Below are 16339 nucleotides of genomic sequence, written 5' to 3' on the forward strand. Positions count from 1 at the left end.
GTCCCTGTCTCGTTAGCTGATAGAGGACCTCCACTCCGTATCTTTCCCAGCTCTCTGTTCTCTGTCAGATTCTTATTCCATTTGGTGAGTGGTTGAGTTCTTTATCCCTTCATTTGATGCTTAGGGTTCCAGGACTGACGTTTGTCTCTGTTTTGCTTAGTTTTTCAGGTCTTTGCTGTGGAGGGACGGTGTGGTGCTTTTGTCTATAGCACCATATTGGCTTGGCCCCTCCAAGTACACTTTTGAACTAAAATCTTCTCCTTCGATATTCAGTTAAAATATCTTTAGCAGGCATGTGTTCAGTGATTTTCATTATCACAGTTATATAAAAAGTTAATTACATATATAGTCATGATCTAAGTCTGTTAGACTAGTTGGTTACGAAAGAATGCTGATGAATCCAAGGCAGTGAATTTCACACCTTTAATATTGTTGTTCCTTGTAAAGATGACGCTACTGACCACTATTGTCATGGATTGAATTGTGTTCCCCAAAAATGTATGTCAACTTGGTTAGGCCATGATTCCCAGAACTGTGTGGTTGCCCTGCATTTTGTGATTGATATAATTTTCTTATGTGTTTTAAATCCTAATCTCTGCCAGTGGTTAATGAGGCAAGATTAGATTATGTTAAAGAGGATAGGGTGAGATGTAATACCCTTGCTCAGGTCACATCCCTGATCCTATGTAAAGAGAGTTTCCCTGGGGTGTGGTCTGCACCACTTTTATCTTACAAGAGATAAAAGGAAAGGGAAGCGAGCATAGAGTTGGGAAACTCATATCATCAAGAAAGCAGTGTCAGGAAAAAAGTCGTCCTTGAGACCTGAGGTTCCTGCGCAGAGAGGCAACCAGTCCAGGGAAAGATTGATGAGAAGGACCTTCCTCCAGAGTCGACAGAGTGGGAAAGCCTTCCCCTGAAACTAACACCCTGAATTTAGACAAGAAAGAAAGAAAAGACCAAGATGGATGTCAGAGGAGACTCCGAAATTTGCTCTTGAGCGTCGAGCAGCTAAAGCAAAAGAAAGAATTGATAAAGTAAAAGAACTGAACAGAAGATTTCAAAGGGTGGCTTGAGAAGACAAAGTAAATATTATAATGACATGTGCAAAGAGCTGGAGATGGAAAACCAAAAGGGAAGAACACACTCAGCGTTTCTCAAGCTGAAAGAACTGAAGAAAAAGTTCAAACCTCAAGTTGCAATAGTGAAGGATTCTATGGGGAAAATATTAAATGACGCAGGAAGCATCAAAAGAAGATTGAAGGAATACACAGAGTCATTATATCAAAAAGAATTAGTTGATGTCCAGCCATTTCAATAGGTAGCATATCATCAGGAACCAATGGTACTGAAGGAAGAAGTCCAAGCTGCTCTGAAGGCACTGATGAAAAACAAGGCTCCAGGAACTGATGGAAGATCAACTGAGATGTTTCAACAAACAGATGCAGCTCTGGAGGTGCTCACTCATTTATGCCAAGAAATATGGAAGACAGCTTCCTGGCCAACTGACTGGAAGAGATCCATATTTATGCCTATTCCCAAAAAAGGTGATCCAACCGAATGTGAAAATTATAGAACAATATCATTAATATCACATGCAAGCAAAATTTTGCTGAAGATCATTCAAAAATGGCTGCAGCAGTCTATCAACAGGGAACTGCCAGAAATTCAGGCCAGTTTCAGAAGAGGACATGGAACCAGGGATATCATTGCTGATGTCAGATAGATACTGGCTGAAAGCAGAGAATACCAGAAGGATGTGTACCTGTGTTTTATTGACTATGCAAAGGCATTTGACTGTGTGGATCATAACAAATCATGGATAACATTGTGAAGAATGGCAATTCCAGAACACTTAATTGTGCTCATGGGGAAACTTTACATAGATCAAGAGGCAGTTGTTCAGACAGAACAAGGGGATACTGATTGGTTTAAATTCAGGAGAGGTGTGTGTCAGGTTTATATTTTTCACCATACCTATTCAATCTGTAGGCTGAGCAAATAATACAAGAAGCTGGACTATACGAAGAAGAGTGGGGCAACAGGACTAGAGGAAGACTCATTAACAACCTGCGTTATGCAGATGACACAACCTTGCTTGCTGAAAGTGAAAAGGACTTGAAGCACTTACTAATGAAGATTAAAGACCACACTCTTCAGTATGGATTGCACTTCAACATAAAGAAAACAAAAATCCTCACAACTGGACCAATGAACAACATCATGATAAATGGAGGAAAGATTGAAGTTGTCAAGGATTTCATTTTACTTGGATCCACAATCAACAGCCATGGAAGCAGCAGTCAAGAAATCAAAAGACACATTGCATTGGGTAAATCTGCTGCAAAGGACCTCTTTAAAGTGTTGAAGAGCAAAATGTCACCTTGAAGACTAAGGTGCGCCTGACCCAAGCCATGGTATTTTCAATCGCATCATATGCGTGTGAAAGCTGGATGATGAATAAGGAAGACTGAAGAATTGATGCTTTTGAATTGTGGTGTTGGCAAAGAATATTGAATATACCATGGACTGCCAAAAGAACGAACAAATCTGTCTTAGAAGTACAACCAGAATGCTCCCTAGAAGCAAGAATGGTGAGATTGCGCCATACGTACTTTGCACATGTCATCAGGAGGGATCGGTCCATGGAGAAGGACATTATGCTTGGCAAGGTACAGGGTCAGAGGAAAAGAGGAAGACCCTCAATGAGGTGGATTGACACAGTGGCTGCAACAATAAGCTGAAGCATAACGATTGTAAGGATGGCGCAGGACCGGACAGTGTTTTGTTAGGGCCGCTATGAATCAGAACTGACTCGACGGCACCTAACAACAACAACAGCCTCCTAGACTGTGAAAAAATAAATTTCTCTTTGTTAAAGCCATCCACTTGTGGTATTTCTGTTATAGCAGTGCTAGATAAGTAAGACAAATATAAAGAAATTACGGGCTTCAAATTTTTTCTTCCAGTGATAAGAATGTTATTATTCATCTAAAGTTGTTCTGACTAAAGGCCAGAAGTTTAAAAGAAGTAGTTAGTTCTGTAATATGTGCCCATGGAATACAAATGTCTGTTGATTCATCCATTCTTTTATTTATCCATACGTTGAAGTCATCATATTAATAATCTTTGGATTCATAGCATAACACTTGAATGTTAATTTGAACATATACTCATGATTTTGTCCTTTACTCCCATCACAGTGTTCTTCCATCCATGCTAGGGACCCCATCCTCTGCCACCTCCTTCTGAATCTCAGACAAGGACCCTTCCCTTTTGCTCATACATCTTCAAATACCCTTATCTCAGTTTCTTCCTCTTCAGAATTTGAACAGACTCTAATCATTTCTATCTTACAAATATATATCCTTTCTCCATTTTCCTTCCCTCAATTTATCCTTCTTCCACTTTAACTCCCCCCTCCCCACCTACCACACTACCTCTCTCTCCTTCTCTCAAACTTTTTATAGGAGATAACTACATTCCCCTTTACCACGTCACCTCCCATTCATTTTCTCAATACACATCAGTGCAGCTTCTGCCTCATCACACACCGATCTTGCTCTCACCACGGTTGTACTGCTAAATCCAATGAACACTTCCCAGTCTTTATTTTGCTTGAGCTCTCAGCAGCATTTGATGTTATTGACCTCTTTAAAACACTCTTTTATGTTGAATTCTGAAACTTCTTATTTTCCAGTGCCGTTTGTATTTTGCTTTACACTATACGTGGTTTAAATATTGCTTTTCATTAAAGAGCTTTCCAAAGCACCTACTTTCTCACTCTGTATCTCTTCTGAGAACTTCCAATGGCTTCAATTATAAATTATGTAATTCCAAAATATTTATCTCTAAATTAAACTCAGTATATCTAGAACTCACTTGTCATCCTCTCCCCAAATCTGCTCATCCTTTAGTGTTCCCTTCTGGGAATGGCGCCATCTCTTTTGTATCTTGTACTTCAGGCAACGTATGCTTTTAAAATCCCACCAATCTGAAAGAAATACACTTCAACAAAAAGCCACAAAATCTTCCCCTATTGCAGATTCATAATACAGCATCCAACAATGTCCGTCTGGGGTTTTACCAGCCCTTTGAAATTGAGCAGTTGTTTATCCTCTCTGAACTTCTTTTTTCAACTGTAAAATGAGAATAATAGTAGCACCTACGCCACAGATTGTGTGGCTTAAGTAAAATCGTGCAGTTAAAGCTTAGCTCAGTAACAGGCACACAGTAAACTCTCAACAAATATTACCTTAAAAATAAAAATCACCTTATTATTCAATAGTCACCTTAGCTGTACCTTTCTCAGGTCCAGTAGCCTACATCTGCCCTTGTCAAAATCCCTTATTTTACAAATTGGGGTGAAATTCTCTTCATCAATAAAGGGTTCTAAACAACTGAATTAAGTAGCTGTTTTTTATGTCATTGGTGGCTAGTATGATGTTAGTATACACCAATATGGTGAAACAGTTGTGTACTGCCAGTGTCCATTCTCATTGGTCATTGCATAGCCAGTTCCATTCTGACTGGCTGATAAATATTTTGAATATCACCTCTGGTCTTATATTCTATAAAGAATTCTAAACCTCCTTGATGAAATGTTAATTTTTCACCCTTCTGAGCCTTCTTACTTGTTTGTTTATATTCACCACATAGTATGTGAATTCATTGTTTATATTTTTGTCTTCCTCTGACTTTGATACTCATAAAGGCAGAGTCTGTACATTGCATATCTTTGTGTACCTAGTGACCAGTACAAAGCCTGTCATGCATAATTATTACTTCATAAATTCTTGTTAAATAAGAAAGCGTGGTTCTTGCTATAAAGCATGAGATATGACATTCATATCTCCTTTGTAAAAAATCAGATGTTTAATTTGTAGTTTTAATCTAGGGGAAACTTCTAATTTTAAACAAGTAATCTGATTGGTCCTTAATATTGTTTTTTTTGATAAATTATGCCTAACCATGTTTGTATTTTTAATTTTTAATGTATTTTTAATTTTTTTAAAGTTCTTTAATTATTTCTGTTGATAGTACTTTGAATCATTTATGGTGAAATGCAATTTCTCCCCCAGTGTTTCATTATTTATAAAAATTGAGTTTTCCTTACAGGCCTTTATGTTGCCACCCTGGGCCTTGCAGTATTGATACGAACTTTGACTACGTTTCTGATGGTGCATTTTGCTGGTTTTAGCATAAAAGAAAAAATATTTATTTCCTTTGCCTATCTTCCTAAGGCCACAGTCCAGGTAATGATGGATAGGATGGCTTAGCATTTTAACTTTTCTTTCTATATGATACCATGAAATATGGAATGAGAGAGCTTATTCAAATTTGGTAAAAATAAGTTATTGAAGTTTGATTTATGAAAATAGTTTATATTGATCTACTCTTCAGAAGTTTTATCTTTAGTATATTCATTCCTTAAATATGCTGACTTAAATTTTTTTTAGATCGCTAGGGTACAACTAAAAATCTAATAAATCCCTGCACTACTAGAAAGCAGTAGTAGCAGGAGAGAAGGGTTTGAATTTTTACCAGTCATAGCTCTCAAAATAACCCAGAGAGATAGTTGTCACATCTTTTCATTTCAGTGTCCTAAGAAGAGAGGGAAAGAGAAATAGAATGGTCCATTTTAGTGGCTGAAAATACTTCAATGTCAGTGTAATTAATGATCAATAATACTTGGCCAGATTTTATATATAATGGAGAAAAGACGATGAATTGAAAATAACTCAGAAAATGCTTTATTGAGTTTCTAGATTATTAGTTGATTTTATGTTATTTAAACAAGCTTAACCTCCTGCCAAGTGTTGCATTCACTCAACTTGAAATTTGTGTACTTTAATGAGCAAGTGGTATGAAAAAAAAAAAACTTGAAATTCTTGATAGGTGCTTGAAATTCTTAATCTTGCATTTGTTAGAATATCTATTAATTGCTAACTACATTAGAACTGTAGAGACTATGATTTGCAGCAAATATATTCCCGATTGCATTGTATTGTGCATTTTGAGACTAATTGTAACAAACAAGATTTAACTGTTCCATCTTTTTTTTTATCCCATGTTCCATCCCATATTTTTCTGCAGTTATTTAAGTATACAAATTTCTATTTTTATGGAATTAAAAATTAGTTGTACTTAATTTGCACAGTGGTTAAGAGCTTGGCTGCTAACCAGAAGGTTGGCAGTTCAAATCCACTAGCGACTCCTTGGAAACCCTATGGGACAGTTCTACTCTGTCCTATAGGGCCACTATGAGTTAGAATTCACTCGACGGCAACAGGTTTGCTTTTGTTTTGTTTTGGAGAATGTGTATGCTCTGTAATTATATACCAGATTTTGTGTGGCTGTGGGTGGGACCATTATTCCAGAGAAGTTTTTCTTTTTTCCATCGGATTTTCAAAGATGTCTGAGACATCACGGTTAAGAGCACTGTGAGATTGATGTAGTGCGATAACGGGAATAGTTTTTCCTCAGAGTGTTTCTAGCTTTCGTATGACTTCTGGTAACTTTATTGGGTAAATATGAGAACAATGATTCTAGTAGCTTTGGTATGAAGAATTTGTTATAAAATGTTAAAATTTGCAAAATGGCACTTTGCTACCGTGAAGGCAAATTTTAAAATAAGGAAAAATATCCAGGATATATTGGATAATGTTTGTTCTGTTTTGTGCTGAATTTTTTTTTTCTCCTTTTGCCACTGCATAAGAAATAAGGCTTTTTTACATGTATTTTTCTATATCAGGGTTTTTCAAACTTTTTTGTCTGTGGCCTACTGTAATATATCTTACATCACAACCCAGCTGTCTTAGTTATTTAGTACTACTATAACAAATACCACAAGTGGGTTGCTTTAACAAATAGAAGTTTATTTTCTCACTGTTTAGGAAACTAGAAGTCTGTATTCAGGGTACTGGCTTTAGGGGAAGGCTTTCTCTTTCTTTTCTCTTGGCTCTGAGGGAAGGTTCTTTTGTCTTTTCACCTTCTGTTTTTTGGATCCTTGAGATCTCATGTGACATGACATCTGTCTTTCCCAAAGTATCCTTGCTTCATCTACTGTTTTATATCTCAAAAGAGATTGACTTAAGAAACAGCTTACACTATTGCTGCCTCATTAACGTAACAAAGACTACCCATTCACAAATGGATTAAAAGCACTATAGGGATTAGGATTTACAGCACATATTTTGGGGAGGACACAATTCAATCCAAAACACCAGCCAATACACAAATCTCAAAACATACACATACATGTACACGTATACATACAGAGAGAACTGAAAATATGTTTTGCAGTGTGTATAGTTCTTGCCAAGAATCCATGAAATGTTGAATTAACTAGGGTACAGGGTAAGCTGCAATAACAAAAAAAAAAAAGAGCCCCCAAATACGGGGACTAAATGAGGTTTTTATTTCTGTCTCACCAGTAATTCAGCATAGATGTTTCAGAGCTGGCTGGGTGAATGCCATCCTCAGCATGTGCCTTCTATCTATGGGAACAAGGTGACAGTTCCAACTCCTATAATTTCCCATCTAGTGGGAAGGGGGAAAGATAAGGGACATGCATGTCCATTCCATTTCAGGGCACAATCTACAACTTGCACTTATCATTTCTGCTCACCTCTTAGTGGCCAGAATTTAGACACATAGTTACATCTAGTTGCAAATGAGACTAGAAAAAAACTTCTGTTATAGAAAAGGAACGCTCAGATATTTATGAGCAGCTAGTAGTCTCTGCCTTGTATCTGATGCATTCGATATTTTCTTATCTGTTTGATGGTCTTAGAGGCTGCTTTGTGCTCTGTGGGATAAAGACATGATCACATCGATTGATACATTTTTCCCATGTGAATTGATAATACTGCACTTTGCCTCTAAAAGAAAATAAGAGTTTTCATAATACGTAGATAAATTCTAAATAAACATTTCACCATTCCTGAGGCAAGAGTTACCAAATACCTAATAAGTTAACTTCAAGTTCCTGAAGTTACCTGCCACTTTTGTGTTTCACGATGTTTAACAGTTTAGCCTCTAAAGCAATACATACTCTTACATTTTTAGCCCAAATCTAAAACTTCACCATCTTCCAATAAGTATCACTGCATTTTTTCCTCTATATTTTCTTAATTCAAAATTTCTAAACTTGAAAAAATGAGGCAAACAGAAACAGTCATCATTATTCAGGAGAAATTTAGTATGCAGAACTTCATGTCATATTGTAATGGATATTGAGTCTGTATCTGCCTAAGTGTTGTGAAATTCATTTGCCCGATATTTATGTAAGCCTGCCTTATACAATAAGTGCATATGAATCATCAGCTGTCAGATAATCAAAACCAACTGTAGTACACTTTGAAAGAAGACTAACTAGAACTTTATTAGTTGAGCAAAAGAACAAGGTTTTTTTTTTTTTTTGCAAATGATTAATTCACCTTTTTTCCATATTGGCTACTGTACCCTTAAAATTTTACAGGGTGCATTAGGACCTGTGGCTTTGGACATAGCAAGAACATATGGAGACACACAACTGGAAGACTGTGGAATGGCTGTGTTGACAGTGGCATTTTTAGCCATCCTTATTACAGCCCCAATTGGAAGTCTCCTTATTGGCTTGCTGGGCCCCAGGCTTCTCCAAAAAGCTGAACATCAAAATAAAGATGAAGAAGTTCAAGGAGAGCCTTCTGAACAAGTCATAGAGGTGGAAAGAGAGAATGCTGAATATAATAATTAGAAAACTGCTACCAGAGTCTACTTTATCAAGATGGAAGTTGAAATATGTAATGTTTAAGCTTAAAATGCAGTAGAACCATAAGAATGGCTATTTCTTTACAATGGTGGTAACATTCTACATCTCCAATCCTGATTTCTTTACCTTTCTTTTTTCCAAACTCTCCTTCATCATATATCTTTATTTTTATAGGGACGTGTCTACTTTAATGTGCTACCATAATTTAAAATTAGCATAAGGAAGAATGAGTTCAGTTATCAGCCAACAACTTGCCCTAACTTAGTTACTGTCACAGTCTCAGGATTCAGTCACTCAGACTCGCATGCTTTGAATTGGTTTTCACTCCTTTTTTTTAAACACCATAATGCAGTCCCTCATCGATTCCTAGCCACTTTCTCCTTGCTATTGTCTCTTCTCTATTTCTATTTCACTTACTACTTTTCTGAGAATTATTGTAACTGATTAGTCCCTACTAGATTTTTTAAGTACATTCCTCTTGCCCCCTTCTAGATGTCAGAAGACCTTGTCCTGTTCCCGAACTGACTAGACAGAGTCCTCCACTTCAGTGACCCATCTGAGTCCACTTTCCCTAGAGAGTGCCCTAATCCAGCTCTTTTTATTGTTTTCCTCATTACCCATGTCTTTAGGGCCTTCCTGTTCCCTAGATGATAGATAGCTAACTTTTCAAATCTATGTCATGCTCATGACTATTATATTAATTAAGGTAAAGGTTATATACCATAATGAGACAAAACATACTGTATGTAAGAGAAAATAGAAATGTATTTCTTTCTGATGAAACTGGTTGGCTGGTTGATGGTGACAGTTGCTCTGCTCATGAGTTCATTCAGAGACCCATGACCTTCCATCATGAGACTCTGTCAAGCCCTAGCTTAGGACATTGGTTAAATTTTTGTCTCTGCCATGTCTCTTTCCCAGCCTTTGGGAAGAAGGAAAAGAGGAAGTCGAAAGCAAGCAATTTATTTTTAAGGAAATATCTTAGTCATCTAGTGCTGCTATAACAGAAATACCACAAGTGGATGTCTTTAGCAAAGAGAAATTTATTCTTTCACAGTCCAGTAGCCTAAAAAAAAAACCAAACCAAACCCAGTGCCATTGAGTTGATTCTGACTCATAGCGACCCTATAGGACCGAGTAGAACTGCCCCATAGAGTTTCCAAGGAGCACCTGGCAGATTCGAACTGCCGACCCTTTGGTTAGCAGCCATAGCACTTAAGCACTACGCCACCAGGGTTTCCTCTAGTAGCCTAGAAGTCTGAATTCAGGATGCCAGCTCCAGAGGAAGGCTTTCTTTCTCTGTCAGCTCTGGAGGAAGGTTCTTGCCACCGATCTTCCCCTGGTCAAGGAGCTTTTCAGCATGCTCCTGGCACTTATTTCTTGGTGATGCGAGGTCCCCATGTCACTCTGCTCACTTCTGTCTTTTATATCTCAGAAGAGATTGATTTAAGACACAACCTAATTTTGTAGATTGAGTCCTGCCTCATTGACATAAGTGCCGCTCATCTGACGTCATTAACATCGTAGAAGTAGGATTTACAACACAGGAGAATCACATCAGATGACAAAATGGTGGACAATTACACAATACTGGGAATCATGGGCTAGCCAAGCTGACACACATTTTTTGGGGCAACACAATTCAATCCATAACAGGAACTGATACAGAAGTTGGCAAATCTCTCCTCTTACATTCCATTGGCGATGGCCACACCTGGCTATGAGAAGGCTGAGAAGTATCCTCTCTGGCTAAGCATCTTCATTCCTAGGAGGAACAGAAGATTAGATTTGGGAGCCAGAGCTACCACTCTGTTGGATGTTACCATCACTTAGTAATATATTCTTGCATATTAACAAGGGCCTTCTGAAGACAGTACCTTAAACCAAAAAAGAGTGACTTCTGTGGCAGGAATTTCAGACGTTGTGACACGCCAGTAGAGAAGTATTAGGAGAAAGGCTCATCTGCATAGGTCACATCCTATCCCTCTTATACAAAAGGCCCTGTCTGGATTTGTGTATCACCCATAGTTTGTCTCCACTCTAGGTCATCCCCTGCCTAGTTGCAAGAATAATCACATTCCAATACAACTTATACCATGTGTTGTGTATACCCAGTATTTATTTATATCACATCTGAACTCTTTCACCTAGAGTTCAAAATTCAATCTAATCTTGATGTAGATATTAAATGAGCAAATGATGACTATTCTAATTATACCAAACTGATTTGCATAAAGCTTGTCTACTCCTCTCCTTTCATGAGTCTAGTGGGCTGCCATTTCTATCATGGCCTTCACCTGTATTCAAAAGTTTGAATAACTTAATATTCACTTCTTCTAAACAGGTTTTGTTTTTATGATGTCAGCCAGATTCTGGATACTTTATGGTATTATATTCCCTTAGTATTTATGTTCTCATTTGCAACTGAATTAATTTCTACCAAAGGTCAAATGGACATTTCAAACTGAACTTCCTTGGTTAGTTGCACCTTGGTGGGGGCACCATAAACTTAATGTTGATCTGGTACTCTGTTTTTGTAGGCTCTAAAACTATATTCATTCAACAGATACTTACTGAAAGCCTTGGTGATCCAGACACATCATCAAGAATAATATTTGTTCCTATCCTTAACCATCTGACAATCAGCTAGAAGAGACAAAGAAAAGATTGTAAAACAGTATGATAAATGCTGTTATGTAGGAAGTACAGGGGCCCAAGGGACTTCATAGCAGGAGCACCCAATTGTGCTCTAGTTGGGCACAGCTCCCCAGAGAAAGTAGGGCCTCAGCTGAGACCTGAGGAGTGATTAGGATTTAGCTAGCAAGAAGGGTGGGAGGCAGAAGAGTACTGCAACTAGTGTATTCCCCACATGACCAGGAGATTAAATAGAAATAATTAACATTTGTATCCCTGCAAGTGTTTTTAAGTGGGCTGTACACATGCTATACATACTGTCAGAGCGCCAATGACGCTTTTTTCAGGTTGTTTGTGTGCTTGTCTCCTATCAAATCAGCTCCTTAGGAGCAGGAGACTTATCTTGGTCATCTTAGAATTCTCAGCAATTAGCAGAGGGCATGGGACACAATAGGCATTTAATAAACTTTCACTGACTGAGTCTGTGAGGACATCATCTTCCAGCATCAAAAGAAAACTACTTGTCACACAACATTTCAGATCTGGAGTGTCACACTTCCAAGAAAGATGCGAAACACTAGAAATCCTTCATCTTCAGTGCCCTCTTTTTCTTGGGCCCTGTGATATACATCTCCCTGTGTGGAGTATCTTTTCAGACGTACCAATTAGGTTCCAGCTCTTTAAATTATTTCATATCCCGGTTTTTTCTCTCTGGTATTCACCCCAAATAACCTTGACTGAACTTGGGTGTCCTCAACATTTTCTTAGCCATTCATTTACAGATGATTTTATCCATTATATTCTTTAAAAATAGTAGTGATTTTTTTCTAATTACAAAAGTAATACATTTTCATTGTAGAAAATTCAGAACACAGAAAAGTACAAAGAAGAAAACAGAAAGTACTTTTTTTCAATTTTATTTACTTTGTTGTTGTTGAGAATATACACAGCAAAAGATATACCAGTTCAACTGTTTCCGTATGTACCACTTAGTGATATTAATTACATTCTTTGAGTTGTGCATCCATTCTCACCCTGTTTTCTCTGAGTTATTCCTCTCCTGTTAACATAAATTCACTGCCCCCTAAGGTTCCTATCTAATCTTTCAACTTGCTGTTCTCAATTTGATCGCATATATATAGTTCTTAAAAGAGCATAATGCTCAAGGCAGACATTTTTTTACTAGTTAAGCTAAGCTATTGTTTGTTTATAAGAAGTCTCCAAGGATATGTTTGGTTTAAGGTTTAAAGATTATCTCAGGACAATAGTTTCAGGGGTTCATCCAACCTTTATGACACTAGGAAGTCTGGAGTCCATGAAGATTGGAAATTCTGTTCTACTTTTTCCCTCTTTTGTTCAAAGGTTCTAGTATAGAATCTTTGATCAAAATGTTCAGTAATGGTAGCTGGACACCATTCAGTTCTTCTGGTCTCATGGCAAAGGAGGCAGTTATTCATGGAGGCAATTACCAACACATTCCATGTCCTCCTTCTATTCCTGATGCTCCTTCTTCCTCTGTTGTTCCAGGCAAACAGAGAGAAATTGTGCTTTAGATGGCTGTTTGCAATCTTTTTAGACCCCAGGCACTACGAAACAAACTAGCACGTAGAACAGAAGGCCAGTTAACTGGGATGTCCTATGAAATCATGACTCTAAACCTCCAAACCAAGGAACCAAATTCCATGAGGTTGTTGGTTGTACATAAACACCCTCATCATCTACTTTTTTTTTTTGTCATTCTTGTAAATACATCACACAACTTTTGCCAATTCAACTTTTTATAGATATACAACTTATTTGCAGCAATTACAATAATCAGCTGTGCAACTTATCCTTAATCAATGCGATATTTCCATCACCCTTAACCCTCACCCCTTTTCCTGTCCCTACCACCCCTGGTAACTACTAATAAACTTTGTTCTCTGAATTTTTAACTTTTCTTGTCTTTTTATATAAGTGAGGTCATGCAGTATTTCTCCTTTTGTGATTGACTTATGTCACTCAGAGTAATGCCTTCCAGCTCCATCCATATTGTAGCATGTATCAAGACATCATTCCTCCTGCTGACTGAGTAGTATTCCATTGTATGTGCATACCATATTTAGTTTATCCATTCATCTGGTGATGGGCATTTAGGTTGTTTCTGCCTTTTGGCTATTGTGAATAGTGCTGCAGTGAACACTGGTGTATAAGCCTCTATTTGAGTCTCTGTTTTCAAGTTTTTTTGGAATTGCTGGGTCATATGGTGGTTCTATTTTTAGGTTTTTGAGGGACTGCTATAGTGTTTTCTAAATCAGCTGTACCATTTTCTGAAAATACTCTTAATGTAAACACCTATTTTATTTTGATTATTTTAAATTTTATTCTTGCAGCTTTGGAGGGTATCTTATTTTTAGAAAGATATAGCATCCAGAGAAGTAATTGGGTAAAAGACAATTTTATATCTGACTTCTATGGAGATATATAGATTGAAGAGTTTTGTTGAATATAATGAAGGCTAAATCTTCCAAAAGTCACTTATTCGTGTGGTAACAGTTGAATATTTACTTTTCAATGAATAATAAAGATCCCTGTCTTCCTGGAGCTTACGTTTTAAATCACTAACTCGAAATATATTTATAACATGCCTGCTGTATGCCAGGTATTGTGCTAGGTTCCAGGGATACAATGATGAACAAGATAGTCAAGGGCTCTGTTTTCAGTGAAACTTGAATTCCAGTGGAAGACAAACTGTGTTTGACACCGTGGGGCATACAAATGTGAACGACATGGTACTCACCTTCAAGAACTTTACAAGAAAGTAAGATGTGCCTTAATAGCAGTAATTGTTAATAGCTGTAATGAATCTCTGAGTGGCACAAATGGTTAAGAGCTCGGAAGGTTAGCAGCTAAAGTCCATCCAGAGGCACCTCGGAAGAAAGGCCTGGAGATCTACTTCTAAAAACTCAGCCATTGAAAACCCTACTCTGACACACATGCAGTCCCCATCAGTTGGTAATCAACTCCATGGTGACTTTTTTTTTTTTAGTAGCTCTAATACAAATGAACAATTTAAAAGAGTTCTTTACAGTGGGAAGATTGAAGACTTCTTCTTACATGAAGTGATATTTGAATTGGGCCTTCGAGAGTGAATAGGACTAATGGGTAATATTGGGGAGTGAAGTGAAGACGGGAGCAACTAGGTGGATACCCTAAATCAGCAAAGTGCAGAAACAATAAAGCCTGGAGTAAGTGATTGGCACTTAAGGTTGATAAAGAGAATTAGTGAGAGATAAGACTGGAGAAGAAAGTTGGCACTTAAATCATGCCAAATAGGTCATTAGCCAAATTTCTGTTTTTAATTTAAGTGCTTTCAGTAGTATGAAATCATTTATGTAGAAGACATTTGTTAATTATTTGCAAAGCATCAAATTCAGTAAAAATGGTGTTATAAGGAAGGTTGTCCTTGTTCCTCAAAGACTTTTTGCTTTCTGTGACATTGTTGCAAGTATAATCAATTTATTTTTAAATTACTGTAGTTTTTTTTACAGGAAAAGGTGTCATATTTTTTAAATGTGTTTTTAAACCATTGTTAATTTTTTAATATGTTCAAGTAAATAAACATTTTTGAAATATTTCAGGACATATTTTTATATGAATTATGAAATTCATAGAAATGTCTACATGAATCATTTATGCACTTCTCTGTTAGCAGGTAAGGAGGCCTAGTGGTGCAACTGTTTAGTGCTAGGCTGCGAACGGAAAGGTCGGTGGTTCAAATCTACCCAGTGGCTCCGTGGGAGAAAGACTTAGTGATCTCCTCCCGTAAAAATTACAGCATAGAAAACCCTATGCGGCAGTTCTGCTATGTCACATGGGGTCACTATGAGTCAAGATAAGCTCCACAGCAGCCAACAACAACTCTAACTGGTGGGGATAGTTTCATGCCATTTTGGTAGCAAGTTAAATATCACATTTTTTTGGTTGACTACTTCAAATTAAATCTGGCCTGAGCCCACTGATCTGGTGACAATTCTGAGTCTCCATTTCTTGATACGCTCTCCACCCCCCTTAGGTGAACTCTAAACACTTAACTCCCCTGCAGTTCACTGAGCAGTGCCCTGGAGGCCGTCAGACACCTTGCAGAGATCCTCCTTCCCACATCCCCCATTTGTCCTTCCTCCCAGTATCCTTGGAGACCTACCTGCTTTTCTCTTTCATATCTTGAAAACAAAGCATTTCCTTAACGCTACAGGGATGCCAAGAGTCTGAATCGACTCAATGGCATGCAACATAGGGTCACTGTGAGTCCAAATGGAATCAGACAACATTCCACCGCTAGCCAAGCGGTAGGCGATTCGAACCCACAGGCGCTTGGGAGTCAAACCTGGTGATCTGTTTTTAAAGGATCATGAAAACCCTAAGGAGCAGTTCTACTGTGCACATATGGGGCCGCCCTGAGTTGGAATCCATTCAACAGCCACTGGAATATTTAAGCTCACTAAAGAGGAGACCAAGCCCTGGTGGAAGTGGTTAAAAGCTTAGCGGCTAATCAAAAGGTGAGTTCCTCGAATCCACCAGCTGGTCCTTGGAAACCTTATGGGGCAGTTCTCCTCTGTCCTGTAGAGTAGTCCTGTCTGTGCTGTCGGCAGCAACACGTATAAAGAGGAGACGACATCTAGCTTTGGCAAGTTACTTCTGGCACCTGCAGCTCCTGGCGCTGCTTTTGGGATCAACTGTGGCCCTGGACTTTTACAGTTCGAACAACTCAATATTCAGAAGGGACATGTACAGGAAACGGTTGAATAGACTGAAAACGCCCTGTCTGTTCTGGGGAGCTCCAGTGACCCTCATTTCCGAGGGCCACAGTGGCCTTGACTCCAAGCGAATGCATGGCTGCTACTAGCCCCGCCCCACCGCCATTAGCCCCGCCCCCACCCCACGGCCATCCCCCCTCACGCACAGATGCCACGT

General features: G+C 38.2%; 2 protein-coding genes across 2 annotated transcripts in view; both read left to right on the forward strand.

The window, feature by feature from the left end:
* Positions 1-8801, forward strand: part of LOC126076916 (sodium/hydrogen exchanger 9B2-like) — a 66195-nt gene extending 57394 nt beyond the window's left edge. The window contains exons 11-12 of the mRNA XM_049885621.1: positions 5116-5252; positions 8480-8801. Coding sequence (XP_049741578.1) covers positions 5116-5252; positions 8480-8737 — 395 coding nt within the window. The 3' untranslated portion in view covers positions 8738-8801. The remainder of the gene's footprint in view (positions 1-5115; positions 5253-8479) is intronic.
* Positions 1-10833, forward strand: part of LOC126076906 (sodium/hydrogen exchanger 9B2-like) — a 298466-nt gene extending 287633 nt beyond the window's left edge. Inside the window, exon 14 of the transcript XR_007517617.1 lies at positions 10554-10833. The gene's annotated coding sequence lies outside the window, so the exon portion shown is untranslated. The remainder of the gene's footprint in view (positions 1-10553) is intronic.
* Positions 10834-16339: the final 5506 nt, after the last annotated feature.

The sequence above is a fragment of the Elephas maximus genome, chromosome 5 (genome assembly GCF_024166365.1).
Source record: "Elephas maximus indicus isolate mEleMax1 chromosome 5, mEleMax1 primary haplotype, whole genome shotgun sequence".
Taxonomy (NCBI): domain Eukaryota; kingdom Metazoa; phylum Chordata; class Mammalia; order Proboscidea; family Elephantidae; genus Elephas; species Elephas maximus.